Genomic DNA, 17,964 nt, shown 5'->3' with positions numbered 1-17,964 from the left:
GGGGCGGCTCCGACCGGCTGCGGCGGGCGACAGCTGACAGTCAGCGGCTCGTGTTCTGTCCCCATCGGGCGGTTCCAGGAAGAGCTGCCACCGCCTTTCCTAACGGCTTTGGAATGATGCACCCGAGCTGGCCGAACCGCCAGGAGCCCAGCTCCCCACCAAGCTCTCCTACCTAGCGGGCTGCCCGCCATTCGCTCCCCAACCCGCGCTGCCGTCTCTAACAATGACGCGGCCACTCTTTCTCTTTTGACTTCTAAATTCGACAAGTTACATTCATGGGCTTTAAACGCTGAGGGGTGTTTTTCTTATGTATCCTTTCCATACACAAGAAGGTTCGATTCAGTAGGGCCTGTCAAGGCGCCGCGGGGCCGCCCCTGCCGGTGCTCAGGGTTCCCTGTGCCGTTACTGTGTCTGCACCGGAGGTGAGGGCTGCTTTCCGAACAGGGCCCCGATGCGCTGAAAAGATTAACTCCACGGAGCTGTGCTGTCATCCGGCAGCTCGAAAGTGGCGTTCTGTATAGCTTCAGGGGTCTGAAGTCATTTCGGATAACCCTCCAGGTACCTTGGGACTGGAGAGCCCCAGAACAGCTGAGAATCTCTCTTGGCATGCTCTGCTATCAGTAAGAAGCCTTGAACACTAAAGTATTAGCTGGGGGCCGGCAGGTGGCGTGGTGGTTAAGGGCACTGGGCTCCACTTGGTCGACAGAGGGGCTGGTCCTGGACCTGGCGACTTGCTTTCTCACTTCCCCTCTCTTTCTCACTCTGTCCCTCTCTGTCAAATTAAAATAAATAAGGAAATTAATATATAGCTAACGTTAAATAAAATGATTGTTTTTGAAAACGTTAAGCCCTGACTTAAATCCCTCCTTTCACCCCCTGCACGCTGCTCCCTCGGCTCACGAGCAATGGCACGGTGGGAAGCACATTTGCTCTGCGTCTTGGGTAGGACAGAAGGCATCGGGGTAAAAGCCGGCGTGGTCTGAATGCACGGCTGTGCGGGTTAAAGAGCACAGCGCCGTCTCTCTTGAGAGCTACAAGCTCCTTCCTATGCGACAGATACTGGCTTATTGGATAATCTGAAAAGACACGATTCATTTTTGCATAGGAACGCAGAGGAAAGTACATCAGGACTTTTCCAACGGCCTGGTAGCTTCGTGTACTGTCCTGTCTGGAAGCCTGGAGCAGGCCAGCCCGTCAGCATACCAGAGTCCCGCCACGTGTCCTCCTGCAGACCCTGTCCGTCACGGTCCTCCTTCCCCTCCTTGGCCAGTGTCCTCAATAGGACATGATTTCTGCAGTTTCAGTTAGACATTCCCGGTGTTGCAGTTGCTGAAATAAGTGGCCTGGAAACAAAGGAGACTAGAAGACAGCTGTCTCGAGGAAACATGCATCTCCGTGTGGCTGCACAGCACCTGACTGAGTGTCCGAGTGCCTTGTGTAAGAGAGGCATTATTTTTCTTGACTGATCAAGGCAAGGCATCGGCGACACAGTTCCACCCGTGAACAATGTCCAGCACACAACCAGAATTTGCCAGGTCGTTTTCCAGAATAGTCTCCTTTGTCATAAAGAGGCAAGATGAGAGTTTGGCTTGAGCTGGGAGAAAAAAGGATTTGCCAGAACCATGAGGACTTCAGGTTCTCAGCTGCCACAGCACCGCAGACAGGGTCGTGGTGAGGGCTGTGTGTGAAACACCAGCTCCAGGCCTGGCCCGGGCACGGGGATAGCGTTCTGTACTGCGGTGCTGGAAGTCACATGCTCACTGTGATTCAGACCACGGCCGTGTTCACTGGGCTCACACAGGGCTCACGGGCACATCTCCGAAATCCTGGGGGATCAGGCTGGGGCAGGGATCGCTGTGTGATGAAGCCCTGACGAAGGTGCTTATTTTTCTTCTCTCACGAATAAAATAAAGTTCGGACGATGTCCCAGAGAATGGCCGCTGCCACTAGGTCAAGTCTCCTGTCTGGGCAGCTAAGCTGGCTCTGTGGCTCCTGACCGTGCTCCTAAGTCACCTGAGTCCCTGCTGGGCATTGGGGCTGGGGAGGGTGTGCACAGGGGAGGTACTCCCTCTGCCAGGGCCCACCTGCCTTCCAGAGAGGCCACAGGCTTCCTAGGACCACAGTGGGGCCGTGGACTGGAATCTTCAGAACGTCCTGCCCAGTCGCCATGTGGCTGCTCACTAACCACAGCTGTTGGCCACCCCGACGGTGACTGGGGGAAGAGAAGACCCTCGCTCTCTGTGCTCCTGATGGTCCTCACACCTTCTTCCTCAGGAAAGCATACTCATTCCTGTTTTTCTTTCTTAGGTTTTTGCTGTAAGGTGCATACACTCACTGGAGAGAGACAGAAAGAGGGAAGGTGAAAAATCACCCCCAAGGGGAGAAGGCCAGGCCACAGTCCCTTCTCCTCCGTTCTCCTCTTGGGATTTTGGGCACGCACGCACACGCACCCGGTGTAATTTTCAAGCCACCAGGTCTGGGACTTGCACCACCGTCAACAAGGGAGTCCAGCGCCTTAACCACTGTGCCATTGCTGGCCCCAACAAATGCATGTTTTTAAAAGAGATGAGGATTATGATCCAAGTCAAGGAAATGTTTTAATCTGTAGTTAAGTATTTCAAAGCTAACAAAATAGATGAAGCAAAGTTGGATTTTTGTTTCTACACAGACAGCTTGAGCCGATTTCTAAGTCAAACTGAAGTGTACGAACGACTCATGAGCATTTGTAAATGAGGTTAGAAGTTAAACTGTAGAGCCAGGCTACAGTTTCTGAATGTGAATTTGAATTTTGAAGTTGATGATTATCTATCCCAGGGTCCAGAGTCCTTCAAAAATGACTCAGCGAAAAATCTTTTACAAAGGAAAGTGACATTTAAATCCCCTCCTGCCCCACGTACAGTCAGGCTTTCCACATGTAAATTCTAAAGGAACAACTAAGTAAGGGCTTTTCTTTTGCAGAAGACCTTAATAAAATGTACGTGAAGCTCAGGATGACCGGAAAGAAACACCCAGAGTCCGCACCCCTCTGCACCTATGGCCAGGGCTGCTCTGCGGGGGCCTCTCCTCAGCTGGGTGCTGGGAGCCCCAGTACAGTCCAAGCACTGGCAAAAGGTCAGACTTGAAATCAAGAGACCTCCTCGAGACCAGCAGGTGGCGTGGTGGCTAAGGAGCTGGACTCCTATGCGGCCAACTTCAGTTGGGGCCCCAGATCTTGCGGCTTAACTTCTCACTTTCTCTCTCTCTCCCTCTCTTTCCTTCTCGCTCTCTCTCTCGTCACATTTTAAAAAGATTATACTATAAGTAAAATGAAATATTTCTTTAAAAAAGAAAGAAAGAACAAGAAACTCACCAGTAGGTGGTGTAAATGTCAAGGAGGCTGGATCCTACACGGTCAGCTGCATGGTTCGGGTCCCAGACCCAGGGACTTCGAATCACGCCAGGTACGTGTGTGTGTGTTCCCAAAACCCTGAGAGGAGAATGGAGAAGGGATTGCAGCATGGCCATTCCTCCCGGGGGTGATTTTTCATGTCCCCTGTCTATTTCAGGTGAACACATGTGCCCCATAACAAACTAGAAAGAAAGAATACGAAGCATTCTTCTGTACATTTTTTGAATACACACGTACGTATATAGAAAACATGGAGAAACCATCCTAAGTATCTTTTCTCTTTAAGTATTTATTGTAACTTATGAATTATGTGTAATCACTACACATCTTTGCAGGGTACAGAGTAGTCTTTAAAAGTGTGTATATGGTGGATACATGCTTTGAGGGTATAAATATATTGAACATTTAACATTATATTATGCAGTGAACATCCGAAACCCACTCTGAAGGTTATTCTGCAGGTACGTACTGAATTTTCTATAATGTTCTTTACTGTGAAAGCAGCTCTGAAAAAATACAGATTAAAATTCAGGCAACAAATGATTTCATAGATGGACAAAGCTAACCAACATAGCCAATGAAAGAAGAATGTGTCACTTCTATTTAAAAGACTGTGGGAGATAAGAGTTTATGATCTGAAAACAAACAAACAAACAAAACACTATGGGTATGGATCATTGGTCCAGCTAGAGAAAGGGAAAATTGTACTTTACAATATCTCACTTGGAAGAGGCAGAAAAAGAAAACTTTCACTCACCCCCCGCGAGCTCTTGGAAAACCATAGTCCTAGACTGTGCGTAAAGAAACAAGTCTTTCAAAAAGCACAGGTCAAAATTGGAAAGACTTGTTTAACAAGTGAAGACATGGCAAAGCCAGTGACTGGGTCATTTATAAGCTTTACAAAGTTTTTGAGTTTAGCCTTTTTAAAATTTATTTCAAAGGAAGACTCTGCTGCTTGTCACATTTTGGACTTCCCCTCTGTCACCGAGCTCCACACAGTGAGTGACAGTTATAATGAAGCTGTAGACCGAAACCTGTAGAGACAACCGTCCACCCAGTAATTGGTGAACTTGTATTTAAACCTGCTTGTGTGTAAAACTGTTGGATCTGCATTTAGTCCCAATATGTGTGGACTTAGCTTTTCTTTTTTTTCTGGTTGTTTTGTGTTCTCTTACTTCTGTTGATCTCCGTTAGCATTCCCAGTATACCCTTGAAGGCATTTCTCTCGTGCCATTTTTGAAACATCGTCTCTGCCTTTGATGTTTACTAATGTGGCTAGGATAGTCCTTGGAGAGGATCTTCTCGTGTTTTAGCTATTCGATGTCCTCCATATCTCCTGGATTTGCATGCTCAAATGCCTCTCTAAATTTGGAAAGTTTTCAGCTACTATATGATGGAAGATGTTTTCTGTGCCTTAATCTGTCTCCTCGCCCTCTGGAATGTCTATCATATGGATATTTGGCCGTTGAGTGGTGTCTAGGATTTCCCCACACACGGTCCTCATTTCTCATGGTTATTCTCCTGTTCTTTTTGGTTGCTTGGACCAAATCAGAGGTTTTGTCTTCAAGGCCAGAGATTCTTCCTTCTGTGGAGAAGGGGGGTTGATGTCCTGCATCACACTCCGTCTCCCGAGTTCTGTTAGACTCCTTCTCAGGGCTTCTATCTCTTTATGGAGTTCCTTCTTCAGTTCATGGAAGCGTTCTCTCCTGTCCTGGAGTTGGTCGTCTGTTTTCTCTTGCATCTCTTTGAGCTTTGTTACAGTAATATCCCGAAATCTTTTCCTGATACTTTCGTGGTCTCTCGTGTTACCCATGTTGGTGAGGAGTTCTGATCCTCGGAGGGGAGGTATTTCCTGACTGCCTCCTACTTCTCGGGGCTCTGCTTTGGCTTCAGTCATTCGGTGCTGAGCCCGCTTCTTGCTCCTTGGGTGGAGCGTTTCTGTAGCCACGTGCTCCTGCGCTTCTCCGTGACACCCATAAGCCCGGGGGCCACTTTTCCTCCTCAGTTGTGGTGGAAGTGGCCTCTTTTTTTTTTAATTCAGGTTTTCAGAGGGGAGTTTCTCCCCTTTTACTGCTAAGGGGGTTATGGGGAAAGACGTCGAGTCTCCTGTTTTCAGATGTTTGGTGCTTGTATACCCAAGTCTAACTGCCCCTCTGTCTCTGGGATCACGGGTCTCTGCTGCCCCTCTGTCTCTGGGATCATGGGTCTCTGCTGCCCCTCTGTCTCTGGGATCATGGGTCTCTGCTGCCCCTCTGTCTCTGGGATCATGGGTCTCTGCTGCCCCTCTGTCTCTGGGATCATGGGTCTCTGCTGCCCCTCTGTCTCTGGGATCATGGGTCTCTGCTGCCCCTCTGTCTCTGGGATCATGGGTCTCTGCTGCCCCTCTGTCTCTGGGATCACGGGTCTCTGCTGCCCCTCTGTCTCTGGGATCCATTCTACATTTCTGATCCCTTGCATTTGCTGCCTGGTTGGTTTGGTTTGGTTTAGTTTGTTGGAAAGTAAAAGGGGACCAGAGAAAAGGAAGATGAAGAGTAAATGAAGTTCACATTTAGCTGTAATATTATAACTCACATAGTCCAAAAGAATTGAAATATTTTTAAATTTAGAAAAGGGAGAGAAAACAAAAACAACAAAAGCACTAAGCTTCTCCCGTTAGCCTGTTCACAGCAGAACTGACATCGCAAAGCAAAGCAGAAAGACCAAATTAGGGGTTGAGCTGAGGACGCCTGGAGGCTCGGGAGCCCTCTGTCCTGTCCACCCCACGGAGGGAAGCTGAAAGGTCACCCGGCAGGGAGACAGGGAATGTCCTGAAAATGCTCTCCAAGGCACCTGCGAGGAGCCTGCTCGGCCAGCTTGCAGTCTGGTGACGCTCATTAATGATTAGCGACCTGAGCCCTGGGTAGCAGAGAACCAGACACTGTCCCGGCCGAGGCGAAGGCACCGGAGTGGAGGGGACGTGGGCTCCCCTGCCGTGCTCATCAGACCCTGCCTGGTGCTGATCCGGAGTGCCGTGGGTGGTGGCACCGTGGGCCGCTCACCGCTCAGGGGACGCGGGCCCCGCACTGCCCACATCCCTCCCGCGTCGGTCAGCCTGAGCTCTGACACACCGTGCACGCAGGTGAGTGGGCCGACGTGGCTTGTGTTCAGAGCTAGGTCTGCTTGCGGAGCTGGCTCTGAACTTGGGTTCCGGAAGCAGGGCACGTAGCTGTGGAAAAGTGGACCCAGGGAGAGGAAAGGACAGCAGCTCACAGGAGCCACACCTGTCATGCCGCGAGAGGAGCTGCCTGACAGCCCCGTCTAACGGGGCCCACGGCACGCATCAGACCTCAGCCCTGTCATAAAGGCCCCTCTGAGCAATGACACGCTCTTATGGAGAGATGCCACCAAGCCGGTCCGCGGCCGGCAGCGCCGGGTGCATGCCGATGTGCAAATGTCACCAGGTTTGGCTACGAGGGGCGTAAGCAGCTACACATTTTGAAGAGTCATGAACGTAAACTGAGCACTAAACACAGCGCCGTGGGACTCCACGCAGCGCCCTGAGATCCCACGGGTGCTGGGGCCCGTTGTTACCCCCGAGCTCTTCCCCAGGCCTCGCCTGAGCAGAAAGGCCAACAGCAGCAGGTCGGGCATGTCTAGACCTTGTAGAGACACCCTCAGCCTACGGCCATGAACAGGGGTCTGAATTGTGTCGTCCTCTTGTGCAAAGCTGGTCCCAAACACTGGTGACATCCAGTGAGCCCCACTGTGAGGCCACAGGGGAGTCACCAGGGCAGCGACCAGATCCTGAGGTGCAGGCAGGGGCTCCAGGGAGCAGAGCTCTGAGGTCCCCCCACGTGGTGGCCCCAGAAAGGACAGCGCCCTCTGCCACACACGCAGCTCCCGCTGGCCGAGCCCCTGGCACCAGGCTAGGTTGCCGCCCCCTGAGCCTGGCACCACTTTTCTGATGACGGTGCCCCTGAGCTGTCGGCGGGGGCTGGGACGGAAGCCACACAGCTGCTCCGGGAGCTCGGCCAGGGTGTACACACGAGCCTGGATTCGAACTAGGCAGTGCCTGCCTCCAGAGTCAGAGTCTTTTTTTTTTTTTTTAGAAAGTTGGTTTTTTCCTGTTGTTTTTGTATTTTGCTTTTTGATTTTTGGGGGTGTTTTTGCTATGGGATGCATAGTCTTGCCAGAGAGACAGAAAGCAAGAAATCACCCCCAGGGGGATTTACATCACAATCCCTTCTCCATTCTCCTCTCAGGATCTTGGGCACGCACACGCGCCCGGCGTGACTTTGAAGCCTCCACATCTGGGACTGAAACCACAGCCGACTACCTGGGAGTCCAACGACGTGACCACAACACCGTCTGCGGGCCCCAAGCAGAGCTCTTATTCAGACACAGCCTTCTGGACCCCGCGGCCCACACCAGGTGCAGGTGCCTCTTCTGAGCTGAGGGTGGGGGTACTTGGCCTCCGCGGCCTGGCTGGGTGGGGCGGCTGGCTCTCCGTGGCCCGGTCCCTGGCGGCATCCCTGTCTCCGACCGACGCGTGTGCATTACAGGGGCAAAGCAGTCAGTCGCTAGGAGAGGAGGAACGCGATGACCACCAGGATGGAGGTGAGCCCTGCAGCGGAGAAGAGGAAGAGCCCCCAAGACATGCAGGAGGAGGGGCCACGCATTCCCAGGAGAGGTACGCCCCGCCCACCACCCTTCACGGGGTCCTTCTGCAGAGGAGGGAATGCGTAACTTTTAGCTTGTTTTCCTTTTAGAAAATCCAGTAACACTAATGTACCTTTTGCAAATATGCAAAGAAATAAATACTGCTATTCTTTAAAAGAAAAAAAAAAGGCTTATTTTGGGAACCGGCGAGTGGCATGGTGGTTAAGGCTCTGGACACTCCCACATGGCCAACCAGGGTCCGGGTCCTGGAAACAGTGGCTTGCTTTCTCACTTTCCCTCTTTCTCTCTCTCTGGTCAAATTAAAATAAAATCAATAAATAACAGTAAATAAATTATTATTTATCTAAAAAAGTCTTATTTTAATAGTTACTTTCTAGTCTCCCCTCGTGTGCATCTACCTTCTCGACACTGACTCTCAAACAGCCTACACGTAGCCTGGCTTCCTGCTGTTATTTTATGTAACATCGCAAATGTAGTTGTGTTGCTTGGATAAAGAAAAACTAGCTATAGAAACTTCAAAAGTCGTGAAATAAGAGATTTCCGTCAGCTTAGCTCGGCCACCGCAATCTTCTCACTGCCCGTCTTCTGTGCGGTCCGCCCTGTTCGGCGTTTCATGTGCCGGTTACTCTTTTACCATTCTTCATAATTCGTTTATAACATGTACAGACATTACTTTTTAGAATTATTAATTCCATTGTATTTATTATTATTATCATTTTTAAAAGTTGCTATAGGGCACATGCGCTCACCAGAGAGAGATGGAGAGAGAGAGGGAAAGTGAGAAAGCAAACCACCAAGTCCAGGACTCGAACCTTGGTCGGCCGTGTGGGAGTCCAGGCCTTCACCACCACGCCATCTGTTGGCCCCACATTGTTCTTAGAGGACACAGATTACACCTGCACATGAAGCACCCCACGTGTGGCTGCTGAGCTTGTGGGTTTCCTCTGTTACTCGACGCTTCTGTCTGTACAAGGGGCCTGCAGAAGGTCCACGGGAAACACGCTACGGAAAATTACGCATCTCCTTCCATTTTTCTTTTTTGGCACCAAAATGAACTCATACTTTAATCTCATTTCCCCATGAACTTTTAGAACTCTTCTGGTATAGAAACTGTCGGGTCTTCGGAAGTCACAATGCATTTGCGCGTGGTAAACCTACGTCACGACCGACAGCTCAGATATGCTGCTTGACCGTTCTGTGTTTATGGTCTATCGGGCTGTCAGAAAAGTCAGGACGTTTTTGTCTGTGTTTTTCTATGCAAAAATGCGTCCTGACTTTTCCAACGACCCAGGTATTCGACAGCTGCTGCATCACACCTGTCAGGGTAAGGGGACGTGCTCTCACCTAACACTTGTCCACATTTGAAATTATTTCCTCAAGGCGAAAAATTCGAAGCAAAGGGTATGAACATTTCATTTCCATTGGCCAATGTAGAGATCCTAGTTTTTAATCTGAAAAAATAAAATAAAAAAATAAAATAAAGTTACATGGAGGGTTTTGAGAAGAGCTGACGCGATTTATGGTGTGACCAGAACTCTGCGAACACTGTGTCGAGGACAGATTCAAAGCAAGGAGTCAGGTTGAAGGTGACTACAGACATCCAGACCCGAGACGCTGGCAGCTAGACCCTCACGAGTGAGAAATCGCCCCCGGGAAGGAGTCCACATCACACTCCTCCTTCTCCACGCTCCTCCTGGGATCTTGGGCACGTCGCACATGTGCCCAGTGTGATTTTCAAGTCACTGGGTCTGGGACTCGAACTGCAGTTAGCCGTGTGGGAGTCCAGTGACATAACCACCCACCATCTGCTGGCCCCACTGCATTTTCATACGTATGGATGTCAGCGTACCTAACGATGAAATCTTTCTAGGGGTTTAATCTCAAATTTTTAGTGAAAGTTTGTCCTTGATGCCTGAGATGTGAATGGAATAGTCACCTACAGCAGTATAGAACAGAGTTGAGATCACGGTCACCATGTCTGTACGCAATTCTACATACAAACGTGACACGGACCATGGTGTCCATAACGCACTACGTGTTAGGTCGTCGGGAACGTCATGACGTGTTTTTCTACGCAAAAAATGTGTCATGATGTTCCCGACGACCTAATATATAAATTATACTCCGCAAATATGTATATATAATTGCAGATACATTCATGTTGTGTATCGTAAATTAAATAATTTAAATACATACACATGTTTATATGCATATATTTTTTAAGAAAGATTTTCGCTTTAGGGTACATGCACTCACTGGAGGGACAGCGAGATACAGAGACAGAAAGCGAGAAATCATCCCCCAGGGAGGATGGCCTGGATACAACCCCTTCTTCTCCAGCCTCCTCCCAGGATCTCGGGCACTCATGCGTGCCCAGAGTGAGGTTTAAGCCCCAGGTCTCAGTCTCGAAACGCGCTCAACTATGTGGGGGCCAGTGAGATAACTGTGACACCATCCACAGACTCCCATACATTTTCTTTTAGTATATGTTACGATGCCGTTTTATATATGTTAATCTTATTATCTACTTTTGAGTAAGTCCATCACCTGGAGAACTCAATAGCCTAGGAGCGGGCGGGTGGAAATCACAGGAAGGACAGCACGCCCCGGAGCGGCACATACATGTAAGACTGGCATAAGACGCCACCTCTGCTGTACCCTCCTCTCCTAAAGCCCACAGAGTGTCCCTGAAATCTCCAGGCGGTGGTCCCCGCTCTGCCCTGTGCAAGGCGGAGCGGAGCTGGCTGAGGGGACTGCTAACCTGATGCCCACTTCCAGCCTTGCACCTGTGCTCCCTCCGCGGGGGGCTGGTCTTCCTCATGCATGTCTGCAACCTGCTGCTGGTGGGGCAGAACACCGTCATGAACATCACCATGGTGGCCATGGTCAACAGCACGGCTCAGCACGCCCAGCTCAACAGCTCCCCCCAGGGGCCGCCGGCCGACTCAGCTGGGCGCTCTGGCAAAGCCCCAGAGGGTCTCCCTGCAGAGGTGAGTGTTGCGTGATTCACACTTGTGCTCTCGCCCCTGCTGTCCTCTCCGGAGTTTGTTTGTCCAGAACCTTGCAAAAACAGACCGGGCAGCCAGTGCGTGGCCGAGAGGCCCCGGTAGGCACTGTTACGTGCTCTCTGCTCCCAGGCCCCCGTGTACAACTGGAGTCCGCAAACCCAAGGGCTCATCTTCAGCTCCATCAACTATGGCCTGATGCTGACGCAGGCGCCCAGCGGCTACCTGGCTGGAAGAGTGGGGTCCAAGTGGGTTGTCGCCGCTTCTTTGTTCGGATCTTCACTGCTGGGCCTCTGCACACCTCTGGCTGCCGACCTCGGGCTCCCCTTCCTTGTGGGGGCTCGGATCATCCAGGGCCTAATCCAGGTACCCAGAATTTAACACACCAGAGCTGAATCGAGTTTCCACGTGGCACCCCATATCAGCAACTCTAGCCGTTTCCATTTCAGGGCTTAGGACTTGGGGGTCAGTTTGCACTTTGGACCAGATGGAGCCCTCCACTTGAACAAAGCTGGTTCTGCAGCCTGTCTTTGTCAGGTAATGGCGTGTGACCCTGATGGAACCGCCAAGCTGGCCCTTCTTCCGCTGGCTTCTCCTCCATTTCTGTCCCGTAGTTTTGCTCAAAGTCCAGGACCTTTGTAAACCAAGACGCGGGGCAGACGTGCTCAGACACAGCCGCCCCGCCTGTCCGTGACTCCCCAGGCTGTCGTTTGGGGCATCGCTTTGTTGAGGATACAAGTTTCGCCATTAAAGAACAGTTCTCTGTAGTCCAAGTTATCACTGTTCTCTCCCGTGGCACCTGGACTCGGAATCACGGGTGGGAAGGTTACAAAGCCCTCATCCAGGTTTTCTTGAACTTGGTGGCTTCATCTTTCTGTGTCAGTTCCCAGCACACTGGAGTCTGTCCAGTGTTCACACCGTCCCCACGTGCTGGCTGGACACGGAACCCCCGCTCACTCCCTGTCTCTCTGCAGGAGTGGTTCTGGGACCTTTCGTTGCCATCCTCATGGGCGGCCTCATCAGTCAAGCCCTCGGGTGGCCTTCCGCCTTCTACGTCTTCGGTAAGCTAACGGTTCCCAGGCCCGGACTTCCCAGCAGGGAGCTGCTTCTGAGCGTGCACATCTGTGTATGCTTCTGGGGGAAACGAGCCAAGATAGAAGTCCTAGGAGCACTCACTACCCCGGTATATTAGGAACGTTGACCTATGCCAGAGAGCATCCGGGGTTCTCCCGTCTGTCCTGAAGTGACTCCCTCGGTGGGTGCTTAAGAGACCCCCCCAGCTAGGTACATCATAACTGAAGAGCTGGAATAAGACAGTAAATGAAAACTCTTGAACCAAGGTAGAAAGAAGCCTGAAAGAAGCTAGAAAGCTAAAACGAATTACACGTGGAAACAACGTCAGTCTCACATATGCCTGGCTAGTAATCAGAGCACAGAGACAATGGGAAGCCATCTTTTAAAGTGCTGAAAGAAATGAACGGTCAACTAAGAATTCCATATCCTCTGAAACTATGCTTCAAAAATGAAGGTAAAATCGGGAACCAGCAGTTAGCGTAATGGCTATGTCGCTGGATTCCCACGTAGTCGACCGTGGTTCGTGTCCCGGACCCAGTGGCTTAAAACTCACGCCGGGCGTGTGTGCGTGCGTGTCCAAGATCCCGAGAGGAGAATGGAGGAGAAGGGATTGCGGCGTGACCATCCCCCCTGGGGGGTGATTTCTCGCTTTCTGTCTCTATGTCTCTCTCTGTCTGGCGAGCGCACGCGCCCTACAGTGAAAATCTCTCCAAAAAAAAAAAAAATGAAGGTAAAATCAAAACATTCTCTGATGAAGGAAAACTGAAAGATACCACCAGAAACTCTGCTCTAAACGCATTTCAAAACACATCAAAACTGTATCCTATTTTCAAAAGCCCACATTAAATTGACAGACAAATAAAATATTGGGCAAAGATGGACCAGGAAAATACATCGGTGGATATAGTAATAATTGGGCAAAAGTGAATTCAGAACAAATAATGTCAACAAGGACAAAGTTAGACAGGATAGAATGACATAAGTGTTAGTTCACCAAGAAGACATCTCAGTCTGAAATGGGTGTGCACCTAACAACAGAAATTCAAATTATGTGAAGTAAAAAAAACCTGAAGAACAATGAGAAGAAAGAGATAAATTCACACTAGAAAGGGCGACCTCGAAATTCTGACCTCAGTAAGAAGACAGATGCAGTACACTCCAACAACGGTAGAGTCGTCTTCAAGTACGTTTCAGATCTCTGCCAAGACAGAGAGTCTTGTGGAACATAAAAACAACCTTGAACAAACTTGAATGAATTAAGAATGATAGAAAATGTGTTCTTTGAACATAATGGAATTGAACCAGAAATTAATAACAGAAAGATATCTGGAAATTCTCTAGATGTTTAAAAATGAAATATCATACTTGCGATGGATGTTTTTTAAAAAGACACACATATTTAGAATGGAATTAAATGGCAATGAAAATCCATATGTCAGAATAAGTAGAATGAAATTAAAGCAGTACCTAGAGGGGAGTTTTCATATTAAATTCGTATACTGGAAAATAAAGAAGACTTCAAATCCATGATCCAAGCTTATGCCTGCAGAATTAGAAAGAGGGGCCAATAGGTGGCATGGAAATTAAGGTGCTGGACTCCCACATGGCCAACCGTAGTTCGAGTCCCAGACCTGGTGACTTGAAAATCACACTGGGTGTGTGTGTGTGTGTGCGCATGGCTCAAAGTCTCAAGAGAACAGAGAAGGAACTGCAATGTGGCCATTCTCCCACCCCTGCCCCAGGCTGGTGCATTCTCACTTTCCTTCTCTTCGTCTCTCTCCAGCAAGTGTACGCACCATATGGCAAAAAAGAAAAAAAGAGAATTAAATCCAAATCAGGAGGAAGGAAATAAGAAAAATCAGGGCATAGATTTAAACAGAGGACAAACACAGAGATTCAGTGAAGGCCAAAACTGGTTCTTTGAAAAGATCAGCAGCTTCTTCAGCCGGATGAGCTGAGACAGACAGCGAGGAGGTAGCAATGCCGACGTCGACGGTGCGAGTGGCCCTCAGTCCAGGGCCTGCCGTGCGGAGGGGCGTAGTGAGGCAGGCCCTGCCGTGCGGAGGGGCGTAGGAGGGGTGGTCCCAAACAGCCTGTGTTCGTAAATTAGTCATTGGAATAAAGTGCACAAGCTCGTGGAAGACACAAGGTGAAGCAGTCCTCTCGGGAAGAAGTAACGTAACTATTTCATACATATTAATACGTCGATTTTGTAGTTTAAAGTTTTCCAGCAGAGAGAATTCCAGACCCACACGGTTTCACTGACAAATCGTACTAAGTACGTGGAAAATGACACCAATTCTACACAAATTTTTTCTGAAAATAGAACAAACATTTCACGATGCTGGTTATGAGGCCAGGGTTAACATGATACCAAAACTGCATGAAGATATTACCAAAAAAAAAAAAGGCTAATACCTACCATTAACATAAACACAGATATCCTTTAAAAATGTACCAAACTGAACCCTTTGCTATTTAACAAGAATAATGCATTGTGACTAGGGAGATCCGTTTCTGGAGTGCCGACGTGCCTCGGGGACACGGCCAGACATGCACCCCGTGTGGTATGGAACCGCATGTCGGCCTCGGCCTGGTTTACAGTGGGAAACCGACACACCCCCGGTCTAGAACAACTAGGAAGGAGAGCGGCACGGTGCCCGCAAGAGCGGCTGTGTGAACGCCAGCAGACAGTGAGAATCCTGACGTGAGATGAAGGGGCTGCGCCGTGCTCGCCCCGAGGGAGAGCGCGTCCTCTCCCCGTCTCTGTCTCTGTCTCTCTGGTGAGTGCACACGTTCTCTGGCAATATCAACGATAATAATGAACAATTGAAAAATGGACAAAGACACTTCATCAAAACAAAAAAGACAGGTACGGAATGAAGGGCAAATGCAGAGAGGCGTAGGAGCGCCCTCCGCCGGGAGATGCCGGTTACAGCCACGCAAGCCCGCTGCACGCCTGCTCGCATGGCTAGCATGCGCAAGATCGAGACGCCTGTGCGCCAGGCCCAGGGTGACCTACACACACAAACAGCAAAGGGACGGAGCAGGTGCCAGGAAGCTCACAGTGGTGGGGACGGTCTGAGGCGGCGAGCGAGGTCTCTCCAGAACCGGAGCAGAAGCGCGTCCGCACCCGCAGGGCAGGGCGGACTCCGGTCCGAGCGGCTCTTGCTCTGCTTGCAGGAGGCGTGGGCTGCGCCTGGTGCCTTCTCTGGCTGGCGCTGGTTTACGACGACCCCAGCGCTCACCCCTGTATAAGCGTCTCAGAAAAAGAATACATCGCCTCCTCCTTGGCCCAGCAGGTACTGCAGCAGCCTCTGCGGCCGCCCGGGGCAGGGCGGCTGAGGGGAGCGTTTGGGGTCTCAGTGCCCCGACTAGGCCACCTGTTTCCAGGTCCCCGTTTCCAGGCAGCCTCTCCCCATCAAAGCGATGCTCGGGTCGCGGCCGCTCTGGGCGCTGTGCGTGTGCTGCTTCAGCCACCAGTGGCTGATCAACTTGCAGCTGGTGTACACGCCGACCTACATCCGCTCCGTGTACGGCGTCAGCGTCAGGGACGTGAGTACCCGCCCGCCCTGCGCCTGCCCGCCCCCAACGCCGCCCTCCCAGGCCACGGTCTGCTCTTCCTGAGAGAGTGGATCTCAGGCCGCAGATGGAATGGTTCCATCGCTGGACTCCCACGTAGGTGACCGCGGTTCAAGCCCGGACCCGGCCGCTTACAACTCACGCCGGGCGCGTGTGCGAGCGTGCCCAAGACCCCGAGAGGAGACTGGAGGAGAAGGGATTGCGGCGTGGCCATCCCCCGGGGACGATGTCTCGCTTTCTGTCTCCCTGTCTCTGTCCGCGAGCGCACGCGCTCCGGAGCAGGCTCTAAAGGAGGGGTGGCGAGTTGCCCGCACGGGCTGGCTCGCGGCCCCTCTGACTGCCCTCCCCTGTCCTAGAACGGGGTCATGTCCGCCCTGCCGTTCATCACCGCCTGGGCCGTGGCCATGCTGAGCAACAGCGTGCCTCCCGCCTTCCTGACCAGGAGGTGCAGGCTCCTCACCGTCAGGAGAGTGTCCACCATCTTAGGTGAGGACCGGGAGAGGGCGGGCCCCGGGAGACCGTCACTGCCCCGCTCCCTCCGCAGGGAACCTGCCCCCGGCGGTGCTCGTGGCGGCCCTGCCCTTCCTGGACGTCAGCTACATCACCGCCGTGGCCGCCCTGATGCTGTCCTGCGGGCTGAGCTCCCTGTGCCTCCTGGGGATCTACGTCAACACCCTAGACATCGCGCCCAGGTAGCCGCGCCTGCTTCCTGTCGCCCCGTTCCGGAAACATCGAGGCACTTGGCTTCTCGGAGTCCCTGTCATTGAGTAGACAGGGCAAGTCCTTTCTCTTTTTTTAAAGAATTATCTTATTTAACTTTATTTATTTATTTTAATTTGACTAGAGAGGGCCAGAGTGTGAGAGAGAAACTGAGAAAGCAAGCCGCCAGGTCTGGGACTCGAACCATGGTTGCCCATGTGGGACTCCAGTGCCCTTAACCACCAGGCCACCTGCTGGCCCTGCAGGGCTATCCTTCCCGATAGGCCCGAGGGGTCCATCCGAGAAGGGATAGGGCCTCGTCCGCATCCCGGGCCACGCCTGGCTCTGCCGTTGCCCACAGGTACTCCAGCTTCCTCATGGGGTTCACCAGGGCCGTGGCCGCCGTCTCTGCCACCCTGGCGCCCATCGCCTCGGGGCTGCTCCTCGACCAGGTAGGGCTCCTCGCCCAGCGGGGCTCTTACCATGCACGCGGGGGGCGGGCGCTCGTGTGGGCAGCCTGACGGAGTGTCGGAAGGCTGGGAACCAGATCAAATCCTGCGACCTCATCATGCGCATGGGCCTAAGAAAAGACAGTGATTTCCTCGGTGACCCCGCTGGCCCCTTCTAGGGCCACACGAGAGCCAGCTCGGGGCGCACGGGACGGTCCCCACAGCCCCACTGCCCTGTCCTTGGCAGCACCCTGACGTGCCCACTTGTACCGCCCCGAGAAAGGGAGGGCCGAGGCACACCGCCGTCTCAGTCGGGGCCGGTGCGCAGCAGTGAGGACGCGCCGTCCCCTCGTCAGCTCGCGTCCACGCTGACCGACATCGCGTGGAGCTGGGGCGGAGCGAGCCTGCCCTGCGGGAACGCTGCACCTGCGCCCGCGTACTCAGAACTGGCCTCCCCACGCCGCGATGTCGCAATGCCGCAGAACGCGGGCGTTCCGGGCGGCTCCCAGTGGCCAGGCCGAGGGCATGTGCCGTCGCGCAGCTCCGGTGCCCTCGGCCTCAAAACATCCGCTGCCTTTCAGGTCCCTCCCGCTTTCGGGAAACAAAGGTCTCCGTGCAATTCAGCGTGAATGTCGTCCAAACTGCTAGTGTGACGCGTGTGGTAAAAAGGCAGGGTCCTCTTACCTGGAGTCTGTGTCCCCAGGACCCCGACTCTGGGTGGAGGAACGTCTTCCTCCTGATGCTCGCCATCAACCTCCTCGGGCTGGCCACGTACGTGGTGTTTGGAGCAGTGGACGTCCAGGACTGGGCGGAAGAGGGGACGCACACCCGCCTGTGAGGGGGCACGGGGCCCTCGTTGCTCGTGGCTGGGGCGGCCTCGGGCTTCGATGCCGCGTGGTGCCCTTCCTTGGTTCTTCGACCTCGGAGGGAGAGCTGTGGACCCTACTTCTTCCACAAGAAGCACCCGTAACAGAAACACCGACGAGACGAATTTGGCTTGCCGTGACTCTTCAAATGCAACATGCTTTTTGTTTTATTCAGACTTTTTTTTTTTTTTTGAGGAACATGTAAGATGGATAAACATTCAAATAAAAGATAGCCAAGAACA

General features: G+C 52.1%; 1 protein-coding gene across 2 annotated transcripts; it reads left to right on the top strand.

Annotated features, from left to right (window-relative positions):
- The first annotated feature begins 6,272 nt into the window (after nucleotides 1-6,272).
- SLC17A3 (solute carrier family 17 member 3) lies at nucleotides 6,273-17,964 on the top strand. Of its 2 annotated transcripts, none has more exons than XM_027766040.1 (13): nucleotides 6,273-6,506; nucleotides 7,630-7,798; nucleotides 7,930-8,057; nucleotides 10,826-11,037; nucleotides 11,185-11,418; nucleotides 11,502-11,589; nucleotides 12,027-12,113; nucleotides 15,310-15,428; nucleotides 15,520-15,681; nucleotides 16,065-16,194; nucleotides 16,253-16,400; nucleotides 16,769-16,859; nucleotides 17,560-17,964. In XM_027766040.1, the coding sequence occupies exons 3-13, from the start codon at nucleotides 7,967-7,969 to the stop codon at nucleotides 17,692-17,694; spliced, it is 1,497 nt and encodes a 498-aa protein (XP_027621841.1). In that variant the 5' UTR covers nucleotides 6,273-6,506; nucleotides 7,630-7,798; nucleotides 7,930-7,966; the 3' UTR covers nucleotides 17,695-17,964. The 2 variants fall into 2 exon arrangements, with proteins under 2 accessions (XP_027621841.1, XP_006162702.1); XM_006162640.2 differs by having other exon boundaries at nucleotides 6,274-6,506; nucleotides 7,630-7,804.

This window comes from Tupaia chinensis, unplaced genomic scaffold, assembly GCF_000334495.1.
Source record: "Tupaia chinensis unplaced genomic scaffold, TupChi_1.0 Scaffold140356_1, whole genome shotgun sequence".
NCBI classification, from domain to species: domain Eukaryota; kingdom Metazoa; phylum Chordata; class Mammalia; order Scandentia; family Tupaiidae; genus Tupaia; species Tupaia belangeri.
Note: the sequence above shows the minus strand (reverse complement) of the source record. Positions and strands in the feature narration are given on the sequence as shown.

Excerpts from the sequence above, each read along its gene's own strand:
- SLC17A3 (XM_027766040.1), top strand. The coding sequence starts at position 7,967 with ATGACCACCAGGATGGAGGTGAGCCCTGCAGCGGAGAAGAGGAAGAGC. Across the intron at positions 11,038-11,184 it reads CAGAGGGTCTCCCTGCAGAG|GCCCCCGTGTACAACTGGAG; the intron begins GTGAGTGTTGCG and ends CTCTGCTCCCAG. Across the intron at positions 16,860-17,559 it reads CGGGGCTGCTCCTCGACCAG|GACCCCGACTCTGGGTGGAG; the intron begins GTAGGGCTCCTC and ends CTGTGTCCCCAG.